General features: G+C 29.0%; 1 protein-coding gene across 1 annotated transcript in view; it reads right to left on the bottom strand.

Annotated features, from left to right (window-relative positions):
• The window catches only part of LOC107437451 (protein disabled), a 43,034-nt gene extending 24,223 nt beyond the window's left edge, over positions 1–18,811 (bottom strand). Inside the window, exons 1-7 of the mRNA XM_043049337.2 lie at positions 18,371–18,811; positions 14,306–14,485; positions 12,108–12,232; positions 10,580–10,669; positions 7,218–7,352; positions 5,099–5,218; positions 4,776–4,799 (exon numbers count right to left, since the gene is read on the bottom strand). Coding sequence (XP_042905271.1) covers positions 4,776–4,799; positions 5,099–5,218; positions 7,218–7,352; positions 10,580–10,669; positions 12,108–12,232; positions 14,306–14,471 — 660 coding nt within the window. The 5' untranslated portion in view covers positions 14,472–14,485; positions 18,371–18,811. The remainder of the gene's footprint in view (positions 1–4,775; positions 4,800–5,098; positions 5,219–7,217; positions 7,353–10,579; positions 10,670–12,107; positions 12,233–14,305; positions 14,486–18,370) is intronic.
• Positions 18,812–21,110: the final 2,299 nt, after the last annotated feature.

Below are 21,110 nucleotides of genomic sequence, written 5' to 3'. Positions count from 1 at the left end.
AATTTATTGAGAGGTTTTTTTTTTTTTTTTTTTTTTTTTTTTTTCTTTACAAGCCAAAATCCCGACTTTGCCGAAATTCTTTCCTTGTCGGATTTTTCATTGGTGATGAGATTTAAAAGGATTTCAATGTTATTTGAATTTCGTTTCGGGATTCCAGACCCGACTCGGCAAATCTTGTTGTGAAATGTGTTTTTAAATTTAGTTTTTTTTTCGCCTCCAAGAGTAACCATTTATGATAATTTAAAGCAAGATGACCGATAATCCAGGCCAAAATCCCGACTTTGCAAAAATTCTTTCATAATCGGATATTTCATCGGTGATGAGATTTAAACGGATTTCAATGTTATCTGAATTTCGTTTCGGGATCCCAGACCCGACTCGGCAAATCTTGTTGTGAAATGTGTTTTTAAATTTAGTTTTTTTTTCCCCTCCTCCAAGAGTAACCATTTATGATAATTCAAAGCAAGATGATCAATAATTCAGGCCAAAATCCCGACTTTGCCGAAATTCTTTCGTTTTCGGATATTTCATCGGTGATGAGATTTAAACGAATTTCAATGTTATCTGAATTTCGTTTCGGGATCCCAGACCCGACTCGGCAAATCTTGTTGTGAAATGTGTTTTTAAATTTAGTTTTTTTCTTTTCTCCTCCAAGAGTAACCATTTATGATAATTCAAAGCGAGATGACCGACATTACATGCCAAAATCTCGAAAACCGTTTCTCTTGTATTATTATTTAAACGACACATTCTTAAATTTAAAAAAATTTTGTAGTGACCTTAATTTTTAGTTAGCTAATAATGTATCATAAAATTCAGATATTATTTATCTGAATTATATTAAATCTTTATTAGAGGTTTAAGTAATTTTTTTAAAGGAACTGATGAACTTACATGATTTTTTTTTAAAAGAATTATAAATTTTATATGAAATAATCGTGCCGGTGATGCAACCAATTTTTTTTACTTTCAAAATATAGGGAAAAAATTACAAATAAGAGTACCTATTAAATAGGATACTTTATTATTCAAAATATCTTATTTAAATTGTTAAATTCTGTTTAAATAACACAAATTATTAAATAATTTATATTTTCAATTAGTAAACGATATTTATCTATTATGAAGAATTTTACTAACTCCAAAGGACTCCTAACTCCAAAAAAGAAAATAAAAACATTTAATTTGTTAACTACCATTCAGTTCATAACTTTTAAAATTCTATGATGATTGGATTATTACTTGAGTTCAATATTTTTTAACCTAAAATAAAATGTTCAGGGACCAATTCATATCTTTAGAACAATTAATCATGGCAACAAAATTTGATATTCTCTATGGAAAATAGTTAACATATATGTGATCCTCAATTCACCTTTATAAAAGTTTCTGTTTTGAAAATAAAATATTGTTTTTTGCTTTTAATATTTTTTTTTCAAGAATCCTAAGAATCCTGAAACATTAAATTAAGTTACACTCAATCGAATCGACACTTCGATCATTTCACACAATTTGAGAATGGTTGCCGAGTTCAAAGTATTAAATGTTGTAATTTTGGATTCATTAATTATTTCAAAAAAAAATATGGTGAAAATAGAGAATTTCGAATATTCATGGAGAAGTGGCAATTCTGTCTGATCAAGCCGCTAAGGGCACTATGAAGAGGTGCAAAAAAAGGATGGTGCTGCGACTCGATCTTGTGAATCAGCAGACAAAATCCCGGATATTTCTGTCAACTTGAAAAATCGAGGGTCTTTTAAAAGTGGTTAGCTAGAAATGCCCTAAGCTATAATTTCTCATGTTTTCTTTTACTCTTTCTGAGAATAAAGACAATATCTTTGTCCATGTGGTTAAGAAGGGGAAGGAAGATGCTCAATGCACATACAGCTGTGGTAGCAATTACTTCACTGACCTGTCTTTAACTGTCTAGTACGGATACTTAGTTACTCAAAGCATATTTTATAAATTCATATTATTATTGAATAAAATAGAAAATCCGCTCACATGCCAACGATCATCCTATCTACCGCAGTCCCTATTTTGAATGTAAGTATAATTTTTTTAAGAATACATATTTATTATTTGCAGTCTTATTGTTTAAATATTAAGTTTAATTAAATTGCATTAAATGTGTCATTACTTTCCAATTAAATTATTTCGGGTAAAAATTAATTTTTATGAAGCAGATAAAATTATTTTTTCAATCTTTTTTGTGCAGTAAAATAATTAAAAGAAAGAAAAAAGAGCAATTAAAAATGCTATGTTATTTATATTCATTAGTAGGAACTAGGGATGGAAAAAGATAAATCACATTTGAATTCTGAAAATTGGAATTCTTTTTCCGTTTTTCACTTTTTACTAACCTTTTATTTTGTGCTTGAAATAGTATTTTTTGTTTCTTTTTTAGATTTTTTCAGCTGAAATTATTTTTCACAGATCTTATTTAATTGAAATTTCAAATACTATATTTCTTCGTAGGCTTTGTTTTTATAAGTCCAAACTGCAATCCTTTATGAACAAAAATGTACTAATGCTAATTTTATTGAAAATGTAACGTGTTTAAAATAGAAAGTTTCAGTTTTTTGTGATAAATAATTCTTTTTAGTTATTCTGTACTGTCGTCCCTACTTAATCGCATATCGGATAATCGAATTACCCGCTTATACGAATAAAATTTAATGGAATCAAATCATTTTAGAAGAAACTAATGTTAAACTTCCCCGTTTAAACGGTTATTTGTAGTTTTTTTTGTCCCCGCCTAATTGCATAATGAAGTGGTACTGAAATGAAAAAAGTATTGTTTATTTTTGAGAAATGTTTCACCAGCTGAAATGGAATTTCCCTTTTTCAGTTAAGATAAAGATACAATATGTGGTCACTTCAATAGGGACTTCTTTTTCATTAATAGGTGTTTGGGGGTAAAGTTGAAAAATTAATCAAATCTTGCTGCCAGTTTTATACATTGAAGTAAACGAAGGGGATTTTACCTCTCTTTGACTTACTTCACACACACATCATTTAGAATGTAAAAAAAGGATAGAGTGATTTGTCTTGTGATCCCCTGTTGATGCACTATTAACTTTGATAAGAAAAAGTTTCAAAAACCTATCACACTAGTGTACAGAGAGTCTTTCTCTTAAATAGAATAATTGCTTAACCCAGTTAATGACTTTGAGTTGGGTGCAAGTTGAGAGCGAAAAGGAATGATTTAAATTAATCGGAAAAAAGCAAAACAATGAATCTTAGAAGTAATAAATTTCAGAAAACCCTTATCTAAAATAGCGCATTAATTTAAATCGAGCATTAATTTAAATTTTTCAAGTTTCGAAGATTAAAAAAAATTCAATTATAGATTTTTTCGGAAGGGATCAATTAATATTTTTTAGTACCTACATTATAGTTTTTACTAATATTGATTTACTTTTATGTAATTTTAAAGGACATTTATATTTTATCATACTAACGCATACAGTTTTAATTATAATTGTTAATTGATCATAAAACTGAGCTTATTTAATCAAAATGCTATACTATGCATTAAATACCACTAAAAAGTAAAATTTCGTAAAAATTCAAAATTTTAGATAGAATATTGCACTTCCCTTTTAATCGAATAACCCGCTCAATTGCATAGATTTTGCTGGAATTCCTTTAAGCGGGGTTGACGTATTTCTTATGTATTTAATTATTTAATGTTTTTATATTATTTTTTTGACTTAAGTTAACAGTTTTTCATTTAAGTTAGTTATTAGTAAAAAAAAACTTAATAATTTTGTAATTATGTAAAAATTCAATTCACAGTTTGTATTAAAAATGCAGAATCATACATTTTAGCATAAATGCTTTCATAAGTTTTTATTGTTAAATCTATTAGCGTTAACTGCACCAATGACAGTTGCGACAAATGAAAGAATTTTCAGCAAGATGAAATTGATTAAAAACTATCTTCGAACAACAATGACCACTGAACGCCTAAATTCACTGCTTTTACTCAAAGCAGAAAAAGATATTGTTGACAATATTAAGCGTGATAAGTTGGCAGAATATTTTTTGCTTTTAAAACAACGTCGAAGTAAATTTATGTAGCTAATATAATATAACGTAATTTTACTAATATCTTAATTTTTTAACATTTTTACGTGAGTTTCCTCATTTATAATTTAAATGGCAAATATTTTCAATGATTTTCTACATTTTTTTCTTCTTATTTTTTAAAAATGAAAGGTCAATTTACATTTGAATGAATTTTGTTTTGAATCAATATCTTATAAAAGTCTGTATTTGCTGATTATGACTTACTTTCTCATCTTCAAACAGTTGCTGTAATTAGCTTATGATGGTAACAACGTTTAAATGAAACGAAAGATAAATTTTAATTACCAAATGACTTTTCAAAAAATATTTAAGTATAAAGTAAAAAGTATTCCAAAGTTGCATTGAAAAACATTTAAATTTACAACTTTATTTTTTAAAATTATTTCCATAAATAATTATTGCTTAATATTACTGAAAACTTAGTTTAATTGAATAAGTTTCAGTTTATTGGAAAATAGTTTTTTTTCTCTAATATTTTGTTACCATTTTAACAAATTAAATTAATAGAAATGTAAAAAGTCTATTTTCTTTGCATTATTTTGAATAATTACTGGTACTATTTAGTTATCAATAATACCACATTCGTGGCGCATTTGAACTCTTTTATTTGTTTTGTTTTACCTTTGATTATCAAGCTTTAGCCATATACAAATTGTATATATATATATATATATATATACATNAGAGTTTCCATTTGTTGAAACCTGAATTGATGAAATAGGGAATGAAGCATAATAATAAAAAAAATCTAATACAATTCCATAGTATTAAATTGTTGCATTCTCAGTTTATAAATTGAGGTACTCAGAATACTAAATGCAGATCACATTTTTAAAAAAAATTATCATAAGTCATCATAAAGTGCGAGAAAGAGCATTTCATTTTGGATAATAAATTAAGAAAAGGATTTACAGAAAAGGAATAACATACAAAGATGAATTGAAGCTTTTTATGTTGGATATATATGTATATATATATATATATAAACAATTGCTTAACGAACCTTATTAGAAATTTCAGGGACTTCCTTTTGTTGAGATTCTTTTGCACTTTCAATTTCTTTCTTCTTCATATCAAGAGCAGCCAGGAAGAGATCTCTCAGGGTAAGGACAACATGAGAAGCCTATAAAAAAAAGAAATATATAATCTTTTTCTGTCTTCACAAATAAATTATATCAGAGGATGAAATTAAAAGAATAAATATTAGCCACTGGTCCAAAGGAGCAGTGACTAAAAACTTTCACTAGTCCTTACAAATTCATACCTGCCAACATTGGAGAAATAAAATAAGAGATTTTACTAGCGACAGATCATGCGTAATCATGTAAGTCAGAACGAGAAATTCAAAATTGGAAATAAAATAAGCACTTACATTTAGTGAAGTAAAAAATATGTATATAAATCTTAATGTAAAGAAGATTTTTTTTAAACCATTATTTATAATTACTTAAACAATAAATACTCAACCCACTGCAGTATTGCAAAACAGCACCATCTGTTGAGGAATAGGAGAAGTATTTTTGCCATTAGAGGATGTTTTATCGACAATTTTTTTTTATCTTTAATTTCTTTAACAAATAATGAGAAATTTGAGAATACACAACAGGTAAACTGGAGATAGACGAAAAATACAGGAGTATTGTTTCTTATAAATGAAATAAATAAAATTTTGCAAATACAGTATTCAATTTTTTATTAACTAATTAAAAAATGCAAATTAAGATTGATATAAATTGAAATTTCGCCCTCTTTTTAAGAAACGGGTTCATGGCTACATATTTGCAGTTAGTAGAATATTAAAATTGAGATTAAAAAAAAGTGGTTAGTTAAAATTAGTTAAAAAAGTTAATATAAATAAATGGATAACATAGAATGTGAAGATTTAAAATTGTATGAAAAAATGCAGATAAAGAAACCCAATCAACTTCCTATTCTTTTACATTAAACTTACGGAGATTGGTCACAAGTCGCAAAGTCCACTCATTGGTGACCCGTAATTAGATTTTAATAGTCTTGGACCAATTGACCACCATTAATTTTGAACATTGAATCATATAATCAAGGTTATTGAGGTTTTAACTAGTACTGAGAAGTAAATAATATTCTTCCATAAGATTAGCAATCAAAAAATAATTCAATGTGTTTTACAAACTGGTTGTTTTAATGGGGTGCATCAAGTTTTAAAATTCCTAACAATGTTGTTTAAAAGCACATAAAGCTACAATTTTAGAAAGCTACAATTTAGAAGAAATTTTAGAGTTAAATTTTTTTTTATTATTTTCGTAGTTAACTTTAAAAAAAAACTATTATTAATTGTTTATTTATCTTTCATCTATTACACGAGCTGAAACAAGCCAAAAAGTACCCCTTAGTGACAAATTAAAATCTGTTTCAAAGGGAGAGGATAATCTTTCTATTTTAAAATGAATAAAATAGGCAAAATAATACAGACTAATAAATTGCCTTTTTTTAAAAATCATTTAAAGTTGCTTAAAATAGCATAATGCTTCATAGATTGGTTTTAGTTAAATATTTAATTCAAATGAGAAAATAAAAGTTAATTATTCTACTATTAAAATAGGGGAAACAAATTACTCTTAAAACTGCCACTGATAAATATAACTTAAATCAGTAAAAATGAAAAATAAAAAAATATTTTTACTGCACTTTCCTTCTTTTGTAAACCAATAAACAAACATTAGGGAAAAAAAAAGACATATAGACTGATTGTCTGTAAGTCTGTACAGTAAATTTAATCAATGAATATCATTTAAATAAGTGGTCATTGGTTCTATTTTTGTTAAAAAGGAAAGAAGAAAAAAATGTGAAAGAAAGTAAGACAAACAATAGCAGGATAGCAGCAATATAGACTTTTCTCCCCAACTCAAGTGGCAAAAAGTGTGATCTAAATAACAGCATAAAATAGTTATAAAATAAATAGTTTTTAAATGCAAAACATAAGTTTTCAAATGTTATACACATTCTGTTTTGTAAAAAAAAAAAACAGGTATTTATTTGATTAGAGTTAAGCCAAATGACATAAAGGAATTAAAAAAATATATAATTATTGAAAATACAAAATGTTTAAAAGAAAAAGAGGTAGAGGGAAATAGAAAGCATACTATTTTTTCAGTTTTTATTCCAAAAAACTCATGGCCACTTTGAGGACATCCAAATACATAACCAAAAGATCTTTTGTCCACCGTGTCTTGGGAAATGAAAGATATTTTGTGAATAGGATGATGGTGAAGAATTTCCTGCAACATAAGATTCAAACATCTTCATTTTTCAATTAAAAAAAGAAGCTATTTTTGTTTAGTTATTGAAATGAACAAAGCAGATAAAAACTAACAATTTCTTAACCATTTCATTATAAAACAAAATTACTTCTTAAATTATCGCCAATAAGCTTCTTTAAAATAACTTGCATTTATTTTCTTTCTTCATAAAATTTCAGTTCTTGCAGAGTTGGCAAATTTTTGACAATTTTATCCGGTTTTAACCGTCATATCAAAAACCTCTTTTTAACATCCGTCAAAAACTCAAAATTTTGGTGTAAGGATAATTATTAGCTATAGATATAAAGTATTTATCAAAAAACGTACATATAAAATTACAAGTGATCAATCAATTATGATTTTGAATTACCTTGACATTAAACTCTTTCAGTTTTAATAATTATTGTCAAAATCCCAAATTTTGGTGTACAAAAGATTAACCTTTTGCTTACAGTGCTTAGCATGATGAGGCCATTCTGGTCCATTTATTGTTGCAGCCGTAAGCAAAAGGGTTAAACGATTATAAATAAATGTGTGTAAAAATATTCAATCCAATAATTTGTTTAAATAATGAAAATACAAAAACAATCTTATAAAAAAAACACTTAACAATCATCTTATTAATAACATGTAACGTTTTACATTAGATGTTTACTTAAGTGTACAAATTCAAGAGAACTAAACACTCTTAAACGTCGGACTGGGGAGGTTTGTATCTATACCAAATTTCAAAAGGTGTTAATCCTTCTGTTAGCTTATGTTCATTTCGATTTTGAACATGTACATGCATATAAAGACGTTTATATGTATGTACATGTATATATGATGTTTATATGCATGTTCAGCACAGAATCTATAATTTAGACCACTATCGTGAAGTAATGCTCAAATATAATCAAGGATCAAGATTGAATTTTTCAGCAATGCCTTTCGGTATTGGTTTTCTTCCATCCAGGAAGATTTACTTACATATATTATCAAGAATTTATATCTAACTGCAGGTTATTTCATACCAAAATTTTTAGGATGTTAAAAAGAAACTATTTTTGTACAAATTATGCAAAAAATTATTAATTTTATTAATTGATTTTAGATTGGAAGGAATTAGTTTTGAGAAACATTTAAAAATTTAATTATTAGCATTGATGATGGGGGGAAATAAATAAAAGTGCCACTGAATTAGTTTCTATTAATATAAAATATTAAATTGATTACAATATATAAAAGAGCTGAATAATATATTAAACACTTGCTTTAAAATTGTGTGTGAATATAGTGACATCACATACATTGTAATGAATCATATTCTGAAGAATGAACCCAATGAACCCAATATTCCTTGGAAGGAATGAAATGAATAATACTCATTGGAATAAAAAATATATTAATTGAAATGAATGTGTAGTTGATAAAGATTTGATAAGTTTTGGAAAATATTATTGGTTACATAAAAGAGCTAATAGTTGGATGAACACTTATAATAAAATTGTGTTAATATAGTGTATACCCGCCAACATTGGAGAAATAAAGGAGATTTTATAGCGACATCTTTTAGGCTACAAGGAAAGTTTTGATACATCATACATAATCATGTAAGTCACAAATATGTATATAAATCTAAAACATTATTTACAATTACTTAAACTATTTAACTTCATAACCCTCGTTGAACAGCCAACCCAATTTAGGGTTTACAACTACTGATGTTCAACTCTGTAGCCTTTTATTTTGAACCCAAGGGAACTTCTGGATCAAGTATTAAGAGAGCTTTGTCCTCACGGAGGACTTTTTGATGGAACCTACATTTGGGTTACACGGAGAAGAAACCCGCGAAGACACCCCACAGTTAGCCTGACAGCAAGGGGACTCTTACCCATGATCCGTCTACCACTGAGGATATTTTACGTCAGTAGAATGCAGAATTCGTATCGATCAGCCATCGCTGGGATTCGAACCTAGCTCACCTCATTGGAAAGCAATGCCCTATCCCCTGAGCAACCACTCAACATATTGCAGTACTGACAATAGCACCATCTGTTGAGAAATAAGAGAAGTATTTCTGCCATCAGCAGATATTTTATGGCCAAATATTTTTTGTTAAAATTTCCTCAACAAATATGTAGAAATTTGAGAATGAACAGGATTGGGTGAACAGGAGATAGTCGTAAAATACAGGAATCCTCATTAAAAAACAGGAGATTTGGCAGGTATGATAGTGATGGATGTCAAATTTATTCCAATGATTCATATTCCTTGGACTGAATTCGATGACTCAAATTCTTTGGGAGGAATGTGATAAGTAATGCTAAATGCTGATATCCCAAAAAACGTCCACAAATAAAGATAAATTTCCCTGAAAACTCAAGATTTTTCACTATTTGCAGAGTGAGTGGTTGTCCTGGTATTAGAAAACTCTAGCCTCCTCTCATTAGAAAATCAGAAACACAATGAAAGAAAATTGGTTATTAGGAGGAGAAAGTAATTTGATCCTCGTCTTTATTTTCTCTCGATTCATTATTCTTCTTCCTACTTTAATGTATTTTTTGCAGCTCGATAAGGAAAGGTTTGTTCTTTTCAAAATTATGTGGCTTTATTTTTATTTGTATGGTGTTTTAAAACCCTTTAACAAGTATTCATGCGTTTTATACAAGTTTCAATTTTACAATATTTACACTATGCAAAAAGGAAGGGTGCAGAATTTGTCTGATCGCACGAACAAGATTCAGGGGGAATTCAGACAGCCCTGAAATTTTTGTCGTAATTAAATAAAATAAAAATTACAATGAAATATTTTACTGCAAAAAAAAATTTCTCTTTACAAATTATAAATTATTACTATTTCTATATCTTCAGTTTCTATTTTTAACAAATGTGCTCTTTTATTAAAATAATTGTAAAAAATCAACTGAATATTTTTTTTTTTTTGTTAAAAAAAAAATTAAAATTTTGACAAAATACAATCTTTGCTTTCAATAAATATTTTTTTTAAAATTATCGCAATTAAAAAAAAGTGCTATAATTTTGGAGAAATTCTAAACCCAAAAAACTGCGTTTTAAAGAAATATTAAGGTCTGACAATTTTTTGCACCCCTCACATTCCAGCAAACAATATGTATCCATTATGCAAACAGTGCTTTTAAATAAGTATTAAGCAAATAGTAGTCTATGTAAGCAACTATTAGTGAAATGATTTTAGAAATAGTTACCCCAGTTTTCTCATCTTTTATGATTATTCCATTGTAAGAAATGTTAAGAATAATCCTCTGTTTGTGATCACCAGACGTTTTCACAGCAGCCTACAGAAAATAACATTACTATATGATTTGTATCAATATAAGAAAATAGGGGTACAAGAATATTCATCAATTATAAGCAAGATTTATGAATTTTTTGATTTTTTTAAAAAAAAATCCAAAAAATCATTTTTTTTTTCATTTAAATCAGATTTTTTTAATTAAAATCTGATTTTTTTTAATTTTTATTCAAATACACTGTAAGAACTTTAATTTATGACTAAAAAAAGTTTATAAATGTTTAAAAAAAATTAAATTAATATTAAAAACTATATTATAAAAATATTTTAGAAGCTCTAACTAGCTAAAACAATTTTTCATTATAATACATAGCAACCATAGCAACCATTTTGAAACAAATGCATGATTGAAATTTAAAGACTAGATGAAATAGAGAATTTAAAGAATACTTTAACTATTAAAACAAAGTTTCAATTACCAAAACATAATTTTAATTTAAAATTGTGATTTCTTTTTTTTTTCTCTTGATTTTTAAACTGACAAAATAAATGTTACAGATTGTGTTTATAAATGTAGTCATTCATCAAAAAATAAATAAATATTTAATCCATATATTTTTATATTAAAATATTCCTTTTCAATCCTATATCAAAACAGATAAATTAAGCTAAAAAAAAATTTATGAAAATCTATGTACTCATTTAAAATTTTTTTCACAAAATTTCCTTATAGAAAATCTGATAATGCCAAAGATACTGTAAACGTATTATGAGAAAAAAAAATACTTAAATGTTTAATTTAATCTGTACTTTCAATCTCAAGAATTAAAAGATTTTTAAAAATGTAATTTCAAATGTGTTGGAATTTAACACATACATTAATGAATGCAACAATAATAAATTTTAAAACTAATGCAGCAATTTATTTAAAATAAATTTTAAAACAAAGAAAAGAAATAATAAAAGTATCAAAAATTTAAAACATTGTTTTTTAAATCAATATATATTTATAAAAAAAAATCAGTTGATTTAAATCAAGGATTTTTTTTTTTAAAAAATCATTTGATTCAAATCACGATTTATGTTTACTTAAGTGTACAAATTCAAGNAAATAAATTTTAAAACAAAGAAAAGAAATAATAAAAGTATCAAAAATTTAAAACACTGTTTTTTAAATCAATATATATTTATAAAAAAAATCAGTTGATTTAAATCAAGGATTTTTTTTTTTAAAAAAAATCATTTGATTCAAATCAAGATTTAAATCAAGCTGATTTAAATCAACAAACCCTGATTACAAGAAAGGAAACTGAACATCTTCGGGGTTAAACTTTTTAAAATTAGAAAATAGATTGATAAATGCATGTAAGTCTAAAATCCTTGTAATGATGAAACAAAATAAAGAATAATAAAATTCAAATAATCAACAAAGCCTCATTCAAATAATTAACAAAGACAAATTAAAATAAACATTGACTTACCTTTAACCTTTGTAAAGCACCTTGGCACATACGATTGCCTCTTGCATCAAATACATGTTCAGTACCTATTATTTTAGCTTTGAAATTTATTCCTTCGCCACAAAACCTATCTGGATCATTTTTATCTGCAAAATTCAGCAAGTTTATAAATTATAAAATTATAATTTGATAAATGAAGTTATTAACTTAATTTACAATAATCATAAAACAAGACAAATGATCTTGTTAATGATGAAACAATATAAAGAATAATGTAAAAAATCTTTCAGATATGTCTTCAATCTTAATTTCAAATAAGAATGCAATCAGCTGCTTTCAGGAATTATTCAAATCCAAAGTGCATGAAAGAAAAATTAAAGACAAACCACCTAGTTTTCTACAACCTTGTCAATCAAAATGAATTTGATATGGCATATCAAGTATATGCCATACCAAGCTCATGCTTCAACAATGTTTGAAAGTGATATTATTCCAAATAAGGGAAGCAAGTTAAAAATAAATAAATAAATGTCAGCAACTAACAATACCAAAAAATTATCAGACTTTTACAGAAATGTTTAAATGATTTCAAAGTCATGGTGGTTGAGATCATTTTAAATCAAACTTACACAAAANAAAAAAAAAAAAAAAAAAAAAAAAAAAAAAAAAAAAAAAAAAAAAAAAAAAAAAAAAAAACAATTATGTAATTTGATTTCTTTGTAAAAATTTTAAATATATTGAAGCAAAAAAAAACATACATTTTAATCGATTTTTAAATTGAGCAACACTATTACAAAAATATTTTTGCAGCATTTTGTTTTCTGCAATTAAAATCAAGAAAAATTGGCAACTTTGGCTAAAAAGAAACAGAAATAATTACTTTTGAAGAAAAATAATATCTTAAAACAGTTGCAAACAAACAGATTTCACTTTTAATCAGCTATAATAATAATAAAGTCAATTTTAAAAATGCTGAATGTTATTTTGAACGTATGCATCCTAGATAGCCTTTCAAATCTTAAACGGTAAAAAAAAGTAGAAGAAAAAACCATTTGAAAATAAAAAAGTCAACAACAGTCATCATTAATGCAGTTTAAAAATCACTGATGTCCTTGATATTAGAGATGGTTAGAATAAACAAGTACAGGGACACAGATACTATACTACTATGATTAAGTTACCAAGAGCCTAATACTTAAAACTATGACAGTTACCATACAAAAATAAATTAAAGGTGTTAAAATTAATTATTATTTTAACCTTCCCAGTCTTGAGTCCCCGGTAAAAACTGAACAGAAATTTTCGTGCTACACATTATTTTCCCATTCAATAACATGAAGAAACAGATTTTTTGATGCAGGTGAACCTGCATCTGAAAGCTCGAAAAATGTCAGGACTGACACTTAGAGTTTTAATCATCATCAATGGATCAACAACCCAGGGTGGGCCATTGGCCTTCTCGAGAAGTTTTTTCCATGCTAATTTCTTTCCTGCTAGCGTTTTCCAATTTTTAGTTTCTCAGATCAAAACAGAGTTTTAATAGTATTCCAATGTTATTTCTATCATTACAGACACCTGTTTTTAGATGAAATTTTAAATTTGACAAACATATCTTTAATTTATTATAAAACAAAAGTGAGAAAAAGATGCAGCATCCATTTAATAAATATTCTTAAAAAACTGAATAGTACAACTAAAAAAAAACTAGAAATTTCAGTCTTACTCTATAAACAAAATTTATACTTATATATATAGTTTGTCTAAAGTAAGAATTCCCCTAGACATTTGTCTGGACCCATGGCGGTGACTATGGTAACGAGGTATAACTATTTCAAGTAGGTGTATAGGGTCATTGCTAAGGACAGGTTTCGGCACGGTCTAGTCGACGAGAGAAAGGAAACCATTTTCTTTGATCTATCATGTTAGCCCTAGAATGAAGAGAAACTAACCTCCCTGAAATGGGCTATTCTTGTTTCCAAAGCAGCAGCTGGCCTCAGACTTTGTGAAGGGTGAGTTCTTACCATAGACAAACTATACTTGGATGTAAAACTTTTTAAGTACCATAGATGATGCTCTTCAAATATACTAAGAAAAATTATATTTTTCAATTCTTTTAGGAACTACAATAATAAAAAATCGCTGATGAAAGTCTCCCACATTTTAAGCCTAAAAATGAAAATACAAAATCATACATTAAATTATACTAAATGAAGTCAAACCTTTAAGAGTTTTACTTCTCCTCAAAATTCTGCTTTCTTTATTGGATTTTCTAGATTCTTTTTTAGATATTTTGACAGAAGAAGGGTTTTCACTTTCGGGCAATTCACTGTAATGGTTATGGTTTCCACTTTCTCCATTTTTGCTTGTTTCTGTATCTGTCTTCATCTTTCAGTGAATAACTAGAAAATAGGACCTGTTAAAGTTCATTTTTAATAAAATGGAATCAAAAAAAGATTTTAAGTCAGAGATAGGACACGGCGATTGGAAAATACATATTCTATGTAATCATCGCTGATCCGATGTTTGGATTGGCAATTTCTTGAAGCATAGGAAATTGTGAAATGTGTACGATATTACAGATGTATCGTTGACATCGATGTCTACGTGCGCAATTTAGAGCACGGTTCCAGATAGTACATTGATGTCTGCAAGCTTGCACGAAGAGCATTGATGGTTGTGGTGATGATCATTATCTTCCCCTGTCTTTTTTACGTCTTGACTCTTTGTTTGCTGACATGATGAATCCAAATGTGATTAAGAATCAAAGTGTTGGTGAATCTCTAAGTTACGGAGGGGTTTTCTTTTAATTGTGTGTAAAAATCCTGTAGATTTTTTTATAAATCAATCCAGCTGTTTAACCCCTTAAGAATCGTTTATTTTGAAGAAAACGGTCATAAAGGTGCCTATTTTTTTTACATATCACAAATACACGTATTTGATTAGTGCTGACATCTAATTCAAAATAAACTAACTTTCTACAATTACCTTAAAAATATCCTGGTGCTGCCATCTGGTGTGTAAAATGAGAAATAAAATGCTTTCTGGGCAAAAGAAATGAATTAGTTTTATTCTTACTGGCGCGTTACTACTGAACACTCCAGCACGGAAATATCACGTGAGCAAGAAATAGAGGGGGGAATCTCACCCCGTCATTTTCATGGGAGCGAGAAGGAAGGGGTTAATTTTTTTAACCGCTATTTTGCAGACATCCACATCTTTAAATATTGAGAAATAATTACAAAAAAAATTCAATGTTTATTTCAAAAAATGCAACTTACTAATTGCGAATTAACACAGTACTAAACGTAAAACATTAATGTACCGAAACTTCGTGATGCATCAAAATATCGCGACATTAGCAAGCCAATATCTCAACATCGTCCAGTCCTAATCAGTGGCGAGCAGAGGGGTGGAACAGCTCTAACCATGCAGCCTAAAGAGCATCCACTCAACGACTTAGGTCACTAAAAGTCAAAATATATTAGTTATTTTTATTATGGTAAAAAAAAAAATTTACAAGGAAAATATTTTAGGAAATTTGAATAAAATGTAGGTCACGAAAATTTAAAAATACCTAAGATTTAAACAAAAAATGTGCGATATTATATACAAAATACAGTATACTCTTGATGCCTTAAAGTTGAAGGGAGGCTAAAAAAATTTCGAGATAACAAGTTCAGAAGTAAAAATCTAAAAAGTAGAAAATGGAATAATTCATATAATTTACAAAATGCATTAATGATGTGAATAGTAAAACTATTTTTTTTATAATTATCTTAGATAGTAAAAAATAGTTGTATAAAGTGAGTATATTATAAAAAGTATGAAACAAAAAAGAGATTAAGTGATGGGCACTTTTGCTAAAGAAAAAGTTGATTACAAAAACAGAAAAGGGCTTTCCCAGTGGAAAACAAAAATATTCATGAAAAATAGAGTCTGAAACAAAAAGAAAAAAAAACTTAGAAGCTATCACTAATCCTTATAAAATAATTAGAACAAATCAAGCTTTAGGCAGAGATGCAGCAGTTATGCAAACGTTAGCTATTCAATCTTTCACAGAATTAGCTTTCCCAATAAGTCCATAAAAACGGCATTGATTAAATGAAAAATAAAGTTACAAAAAAAGGCATCTCCATTGCATTTAAAAATTTAAGGTCCACCATAGAATCAGGGATGGGCATCATTCATGGAAATTTTATCCATGACTAACTATAGTCAGAATAAATTTATTCTAAATTATTATTCATATACAAACTTAGCAATTTTTTATCATTTATTAAGCAAATTTATTAAAAATGATTGATGGACAAATTCATTAGACTGGACAATGTTAAGATTTTGGCATTGCGATGTATCGTCTTGCTAACATTGTGATATTTTGATGCATCGCTATGTTTCGGTACATTAATGTTTTATAATAAGTACTGCACAAATTCGTAATTAGTAAGTTGTATTTTTTTTTAAAAAATAAACGTTGCATTTTTTAATAATTAATTTTCAATATTTAAAGATGTGGATATCTGCAAAATAGCGGCTAAAAAACATTGAACGGCTGGATAGATTGTAAAAAAAAAAACAGGATTTATGCAACGATACACCGAATAATATCATACACATCTCAGTAAATCACAATTTCCAATGCCTCGAAAAATTGCCAATCCAAACACCGAATCGGCGATGATTGCATAGAATCGTTATTTTCTGATACATCGATTTATCATCCAGACCCAGTCATTACTAAAATTTCTGAATAAAATTTTGAATAACCAGAGAAAAATGCAAGCATTATCCTAGGATCAATATCATGAGTACAAGGAAAAAACTGAATAATCAAATTTTAGTTTGGATAATAAATGGGCAATAAGATTATAGGAACGCATGAGAAAGACATTACTTTCAGTCATGTTCATCAGGCAAAAAATGCATCCTTTTCACCTTCTTAACAAGCACTTGTACAGCACTTGTACAGCACTTGTAGCAACAGCTGTGGAAATCAGGTATTTCTCTTTTAAAAAAATTTTTGCTAGTCAGCAAAATCACCATTCATTACATCACTAGTCTAACTTACATTGGTTTAAACCAGCCAACCGCATGAAAAACTGGTGAAAAAAAACATAATGGAAAGAGACCAATTCAAAAGGTTTAACTGATAGCCACTCGCCAGGCAAACGGGGATAGTTCTATATCTTGATCTGTCGTGTCAACTACAATCGCCAAAGTACTGCCAAATAGATTTTAAACTTGCAATATTTTTTTTTTTTAAATATATAGATGTCTGCCCAAAGGGTGGCTGCGAGTTAAACCTTTAGAGTTGGTCCTTTTCAGCAATGTTTTTTTTAGTTTCTTGCAGGCCACTGCCCAGAAATTTCTAACTATCACAAATTTTTGTCAAAAAAATTTTTTGCAAGTTAAAAAACATTTCAATGCCTTGGAAATTTCGGTCGCGCGAAGAGAAAGCCATGTTGTGTCTTAAAGATGAGATAAAAACTAAAAAGTAATCTGTATCATGAAATGTCGACCAGATACATAAAACATAATAGCTATCAAAGTTAATAAGTTGTAGAGGGAAACATAAATAATAAACCTAGTTAATCTTATTATTACTTACTTAATGGAAAAAAATGAAAATTTGGATCTAGAAACTTTTATCTCTTGTAAAAGAAGTAAGAAAGGGAATCCCAGAACACGAACAGGGGATATTTCCGTATCGTGATCTGTCGTGCCAACAACAATCGCCAAGACGTCCTTGCAATTTTTTTTATTTAAAAACATGTAGATGTTTTGCCCAGGGATGGTTATAATTTTCAAGTTGGTCCCTTTCTGTGACGTTTTCTTTTTTAGTTTCTCGCATGCCAATGCCCGAAATTTCCAAGATTTGGCGATTATTCTGCCACAGATCATGATACGAAAATCTCCCCAAGGAACAAAAGGACCTTTATTAAGCTTAATTCAATCAAAATATGGGAATATAGCCACTATATCATGGAAAACCATGGATTAAATTATTCACCTTTCACTTATAGATGTAAGCATTACAGTATACAGCAAAGATTAATATGATTCCGTACATAACTTTATATTGAATAAAAATACGAAAAACAGGGTGAAGTATATTTTTTAATAAGTTTTGTACATTAATTAGTTTCTGGTACGTTTCACTTCTCGGAATTATATTTAAAATGTCATTAAGATATAATAATGTTTATAAATATCTGTATTACGTATATATATTGAACAAAATAAAAAGAAAGTGTGGAGAAAAAAAAAAGACGTGTTTAACTTACTCGTTTCTAAGATCTTGGGAAGATTAGTTTACTACATTTATGTTACAAATGAGACGAGGAAGAATTTACTTGCTTTTTTTAGAATTACGTCGTAAAAACTGCATGCTTAAATTTAATTAAAAATAGAATTGTAAAGTAATTTTCTATTTAAAAAAACAACAGCAAAAAACATGAAATCACCGCAGAATAAAAACATTACTGTAGTACTTTCATCTTTCATTCATTGACATAATAAGTGCTTTAAAGAATGTCCGAAAAACCCATTCCCACCGATTATTATCCAATATTTGAGTTGACTCCGTTCTAATATTTAAAAAGCCTTTCAGCTCTTTTCGAACAAGAAAGTGTTACAACATTTTAGTGCAATTTAAGACAGTGCCACTTTTCCGAAAACACTCAATGACAACACAAATGACATATAGTGATAGCAGCGCTACCTGTACTGTGAAATCATTTGTGGATAGTGTTTTCTACACTAGGTAGCGCTGCATGCTCTTTACTGCCTATACTTCCGGGTCACTGTTTCTGTTGTGCTTTTTGACCATTTGGCTCAAAACTTGTTATTTGTGTTTACAATGAATTCTTACTCCAAAATTCGAAGTGGCCCTATCTGTGTAGTTAAACTACTAAAGTAGTTTAGCTAATGTTCGGAATCGCACTGCTCTATTACGCCATCTGGGGAGAAGACCGGTTCCATGTCTTGACTTTTCCCCTTCTCTCACTCTTCTTAATATTTTTCTCCAATAGCCCATCGTGCAGCTCTAGTGCGACGTAAATTAACGACAACAACTACAATAACTTAATATTTTTCGTATTTAATTGTCCCAAATATTTTTTTAAGATTTACACTACGCTTTCTTTTAGAACTATGTCCAATGCATTTTTCAGTTCCATACAATTTTCTAACTTATAAGTTTTTAGTCTATTTGAAAATCAAGAGAAAAACTGACGTACTTCCTTCTCCTATGTATCTCCACACGCTAATTTTAAAGCACGCAAAGTGTTGACATAGGTAAAGAGTTCTGCTCTACGCCACCTATGGCCCATTTTGATTTTCCAATACTTAACTTCGAAATCTCCCAAAGAATTTTCCCTATTGATAAATTTAGTATGGCCATTCCGAATAGTTATGAGATTACACATTTATATCACTTTTTTGAAAAGCGAGGAAAAGAAGTATACATAAATATTGAACCGAGGTATCCATTTCTCAATTTTTATGTCTTCGTCAACAAATTTATCCTCTCCTTGCCTTTAAAACGCCCATTTGTCTTTCTCCTGTCTCGTTGCTAGTATTTCCGAATACAGACGCGTAGGTTTCATCAAAAATTGTGAGATACTAATTTTCATCTTCGAAATCTCTCGTCTTTCTTTCAAATGTAAAGAAAATTTAAGTAGTTTCATGATTAGTAACTTAGATTGAGGGGATTCAATTATCGATTATGTCAACTTTCATCTACCAAAAGGTACCTCATGATAGAATCAAGTTAACATGTCTTATATACTAGTGATTTGGTATTTAATATTTATAGTGGTAGTTACGCCACATTACTCCCCTTCCAGAATTTTATCTGTGATAGAATTCGATGAACGTTTACCATGCCACTAGTTGATTCATGCTGTTTATTTATTTATATCAACTTTTTCCTCATTATATATTGTCCCGCAGTGGACTGATCGTTAAGACACGGTTCCCAGCATATCACCGAAGTCAAGCATCACTTGCTACGGTCAGTGTGTGGGTGGGTGACCACTTGGATCAGTCTGCGTAGGGACCGAGGGTGTGCGGTATTGGTCCTCGTTAAACTGTGCTACCGTAAAGTGCTCGACTTCACGCGCAGGTCGAAGCGGGGGTGCCATCCCCTCCGCAGAGGATCAAAATTGTCACGGCATGTTTTCGGATCATCCTCCGGGATGTTTCCCAGACCGTCGCCAATCAGTGGCGTAGCGAGGGGTGGGCAAGGGGGGGCATCATGCCCCGGGCGCTACTCACAAAGGGGCGCCGAATGGTCCGCAGAACAAAAAAATTGCTGGATAATTTTTTTTTATTATAATTGATTTCTGGAAAATATATTTTAAATTAGTGCCAGTGTAATATAATAAATGTTAATTCATAAATATTATTCATANTACTCCCCTTTCAGAATTTTATCTGTGATAGAATTCGATGAACGGTTACCATGCCACTAGTTGATTCATGCTGTTTATTTATTTATATCAACTTTTTCCTCATTATATATTGTCCCGCAGTGGACTGATCATTTGATCGTTAAGACACGGTTCCCAGCATATCACCGAAGTCAAGTATCACTTGCTGCGGTCAGTGTGTGGGTGGGTGACCACTTGGATCAGTCTGTGTAGGGACCGAGGGTGTGCGGTATTGGTCCTCGTTAAACTGTGCTACCGTAAAGTGCTCGACTTCACGCGCAGGTCGAAGCGGGGGTGCCATCCCCTCCGCAGAGGATCAAAATTGTCATGGCATGTTTTCGGATCATCCTCCGGGATGTTTCCCAGACCGTCGCCAATAGCCCATTGTGAAGCTCTAGTGCGACGTAAATTAACAGCAACAACAACAATATCATTATATATTTTTTTCTTCGATTTTTTTTGTTTACAGCATTTTGCTCATTTTTTTTCTTTATAGCATTTCGCTCATTTTTTTTTCTTCATTTTTTTTTGTTTATAGCATTTCGCTCATTTTTTTTCTCCTTATAGCATTTCGCTCATTATTTTTTTCCCT

The sequence above is a fragment of the Parasteatoda tepidariorum genome, chromosome 2, assembly GCF_043381705.1.
Source record: "Parasteatoda tepidariorum isolate YZ-2023 chromosome 2, CAS_Ptep_4.0, whole genome shotgun sequence".
Lineage (NCBI taxonomy): Eukaryota > Metazoa > Arthropoda > Arachnida > Araneae > Theridiidae > Parasteatoda > Parasteatoda tepidariorum.
The sequence above is the reverse complement of the archived record's forward strand: the minus strand, read 5'-3'. Positions and strand labels throughout refer to the sequence as shown.